This window comes from Buceros rhinoceros, unplaced genomic scaffold (assembly GCF_000710305.1).
Source record: "Buceros rhinoceros silvestris isolate BGI_N320 unplaced genomic scaffold, ASM71030v1 scaffold10169, whole genome shotgun sequence".
In the NCBI taxonomy this organism is placed as follows: domain Eukaryota; kingdom Metazoa; phylum Chordata; class Aves; order Bucerotiformes; family Bucerotidae; genus Buceros; species Buceros rhinoceros.
In genome coordinates this window covers 79,544-83,148 of record NW_010433317.1, presented here as the reverse complement: position 1 = coordinate 83,148, position 3,605 = coordinate 79,544, and the positions used below count along the sequence as shown (strand labels likewise).

The window sequence follows — 3,605 nt, the reverse complement described above, 5'->3', positions numbered from 1 at the left end:
TAGGGAAACTGACGGCAAATATTAATGTTTTTATCTTGCACTTCAAGTTAGTTGATTACAAGGAACAGCTGTATTTCATTTAAGACACACCAAGTGAAACCTGGATAAGAACAGAAATTGATATATGTGCTGCTGTGAAGGAGGAGGGGAAAAACTGAGTCTGCTAATAGTTATGTAGCTACATGTACTTGTGCACTTCTTTGTTGTCTGTACAGTGTTCACAGGTGATGACATAACTTCTTGAAGTTCTTAGTCCATAGAAGTGAGTTGCTCCAACATATATGGTTCTTTCTTGTACTGACATTGCTCTTGTGAACAAGCAATGATTGGAATATTAGCAGGAAAGAAGTCCGAATTCTTTACACAAATGAATTAAAAACACGTTTGGAGGTTTGCAGGATTCTTAATTGCTGTGTGTGTTTCTCCAATCCAGAATTAATTGGATAGCAATGCTAGAACCCAGAGTATGGTCATGAACAAAGGGAAGTCTATTAGGGTTGATTTGATAAAACACTTATTGGAACATAGTAGCCAAAGCTTGCTTTGTTTAATTTGAACCAACTCTGCCAGAGTTACAGAATAGCTGCTGAATATTCCTATACAATTATTATTCCATTTAGGTTTCTTGGTATGTGTATAACTGCAATACTGAACTTGTGTGCTAAAGCTGTACCACCTGTACAAAAATGAACTTTCCTCAAGGGTTCTGTACTGCTGAAGTTGCTTTACCACCAACGAAGTTCAATTTTGAATTAGAAAAGCACCAGTTTTTTGTCTTTTTGCAGTGGTCGATCTCAACCTCCTGAAGGAGGAGGTACGGCTCTATAGCTGTACTCCTCGCAACTTCTCAGTGTCACTGAGGGAGGAGCTGAAGCGAACTGACACCATCTTCTGGCCACTGTGTCTTCTGGTTAAACGTTGTGGTGGAAACTGTGCCTGTTGTCACCAGAGCTGCAACGAGTGCCAATGCGTACCAACAAAAGTCACCAAAAAATACCATGAGGTATGTGTGGAAATACTTAAAGGATTTATTTTTACTATAGGAATGCACAATATTAATATTTTAAAACTTACAGCTCTTGTAGTAAATATTTTTTACCATTTTAATGAGGTGTTATGTAAAAAAAGGTAATATCTTCCTTGTTGAAATACTTTTCTGTGGAACTATTAAGTCATTCCTGAGGTATTTTTTGACTGGTGCACTTCAAACACATCACAACCACACGTCATTGTTAAGCTTTCTTTAGTGGTAGATGTGAATTTTATGAAGAAACAGAAATCTCTCCATTTTCATTGTTATACATCTATAGCTAAAATTATTTATTATAGAATTATCTAATAATTCCATTAACTCCACTATTAGCCCTTAAATAAAATTAAATATAATGAATATGTAAATATAATTAAATATATGAAACTGCAAGACTCTATTTGATAAAAGCGAGTATCTGTTCAGTGTATTTTAATTGGTTTTGTAAAGGGCTTGAGGTAAAAGCAAAAATAATAATTGGTGGAATAAATGAAGAAATTCAGCTGAGGAAAGCCTGTATCTTTCACTGTGCGTCCTGTCGTCCGGTATGTTTCCAGTGCAATCTAGCTCATAGTCTAGGTGTATGATGAAGCACTTGCTGTTTTCTTGATGCTTGGCTGCTTCTCCTTCAGGTTCTTCAGCTGAAGCCAAGGATTGGTGTCCGAGGATTGCATAAATCATTGACTGACGTACCCTTGGAACACCACGAGGAGTGTGACTGTGTGTGCAAAGGGAATACTGAAGGATAAACGGGATTTAATTGTGCTCTTTGCTTTCAAAGCACGTTCAATCAATGGCTGATTCTATTATGGGGCTTGTGCATTATCTCCTTCTGTAATCTCAGTTGTTTGCTTTGGGGATCTTCCATCTTCAAGAGTTACAGTGAGCTCTAAAAAGACTAGAAGCAAAACTGGGATTATATGTTGTGTGACAGCTCTGTTTGGAAGCCCAGTGAAAGGATGGGAGAAAGGCATCGATGAGGGATTTAAAATATACGTATTGGTTTTGTCCCCAACAATTTTCTTGACAATACATGGATTTATAATTTAGGAGTACAAATAAGGTTAGAAGGCTCACATCATGGATCCTGCTGGCTGTCTCGTTTCTACAGCTCCAGTACATCTGTCCTCTGGTTGAAAACACCTGCAATCTTTCTTTCTATGTTCAACTACTCCTAGGTACTCTAAATTGAAGCGTTCTCTGTTGTATAAACTCGGGTTAAAACAGACTGTCGTTTTCCGAATTAAAATTAATTTGTCTAATGCTGGTAGGAAGGACTGGATTTTTCCATATGCTCTAGTAAAGCTCCTGCCTTTTACAAAGAAGACTGGACAATAATTGAGCTAAGGAAGCAAGTGTTGAAAAGAACAGTGCCTTTGTTCTTACTACTATGGCTGATGATCTTTTTGTTTGTTATTTTTTATTGTGTACATTTTTATACTCTCCTTTTGACAATATAACTATTTGCTTTTCTAAACTTGTTAAATATATATCTATTTTTACCAAAGGTATTTAATATTCTTTTTTTTATTACAACCTAGATCAACTATTTTTTAGTTTTGTGAGGCTTTAAAGCCAGGTTTATACAGTCGGAGGGACAGAGATGTGGTTACAATGGGAAAGGAGCATGATCTTTTTGTAGTTTGTTGCTACGCAGTGAAAAAATAAAGGTTTTTTACCTGGATGCACAGTAATAGTGAACAGAGATGTGTGGATGAAGCTCCGAGATTGCTAGCTCCATGACACTGAAAATATGAGAGACAGACATTGCTGGAAGTGGTTTCAGAAGCTGACTTTAAAAATTCCCTCTCTCCATACTGGCCTTTCTTCAGGTAGAAAAGAAATGAGCATAGATAGATGCATTCTGGCTTGTTTAACTCTTTAATTTCTTTAAGGTAGGATAATCTACAACATAAGAAAAGAAGCCCAGTGGCTTGCAGCCTTCATGATGCATCACGGCCATGGGAAGGCAGCCTTGTTAATGCTTCAAGTGTATGGTTATTGCTTCAAGTGTATGGTTTTCCATTGACGGTTATAGCTGTGTAAGTACTGTTCACTCGCAGGATCTTAACACTCTTCAAAATAGTTCAGTGAACTATGGAATTGTTCTTCTGTACATTATATTCTTTAACCAATACACTTATCCCACCCTATGCAAATTGAAAAGGAAACAGTAAAGTATTTTGCTTGTAAAATGCTTTAACATTATGCCTAGTTTATTTTTTTTACTATTGGATTTGCAGATTGTAATGAATCACCAAATAAAATAATAATGCTAATTTTGGGAGAATAAATGTTTCTGTGTGATTGCATATTCGTATTTGTTCAATATACAATAACAGGAAAAGTTAAAGAGGGTGATTTTCTACGTACCGTTTTGAAAGTCAGTTATTAAAACAAACTTCTTTTACTAAGACTTATACTTGCTTTATTAATTCTGTTTTACAGTAAATCCACAAGAAGAAAAAGGGGAGAGAAGGAATGTGATGCTATTTGTATAAACATTCAAAATGTTCAAAATTATGTGGATGCGAAGCCATCAAATTGAAATAATATCTTCTGTTATTGTTTCTAG

General features: G+C 35.9%; 1 protein-coding gene across 1 annotated transcript in view; it reads left to right on the top strand.

The window, feature by feature from the left end:
• PDGFC (platelet derived growth factor C) overlaps positions 1 to 2,292 on the top strand; it is a gene marked incomplete at its 5' end in the record, with an annotated part of 50,610 nt that extends 48,318 nt beyond the window's left edge. The window contains 2 exons of the mRNA XM_010144065.1: positions 786 to 1,003; positions 1,663 to 2,292. Coding sequence (XP_010142367.1) covers positions 786 to 1,003; positions 1,663 to 1,779 — 335 coding nt within the window. The remainder of the gene's footprint in view (positions 1 to 785; positions 1,004 to 1,662) is intronic.
• Between the last annotated feature and the right edge of the window lie 1,313 nt (positions 2,293 to 3,605).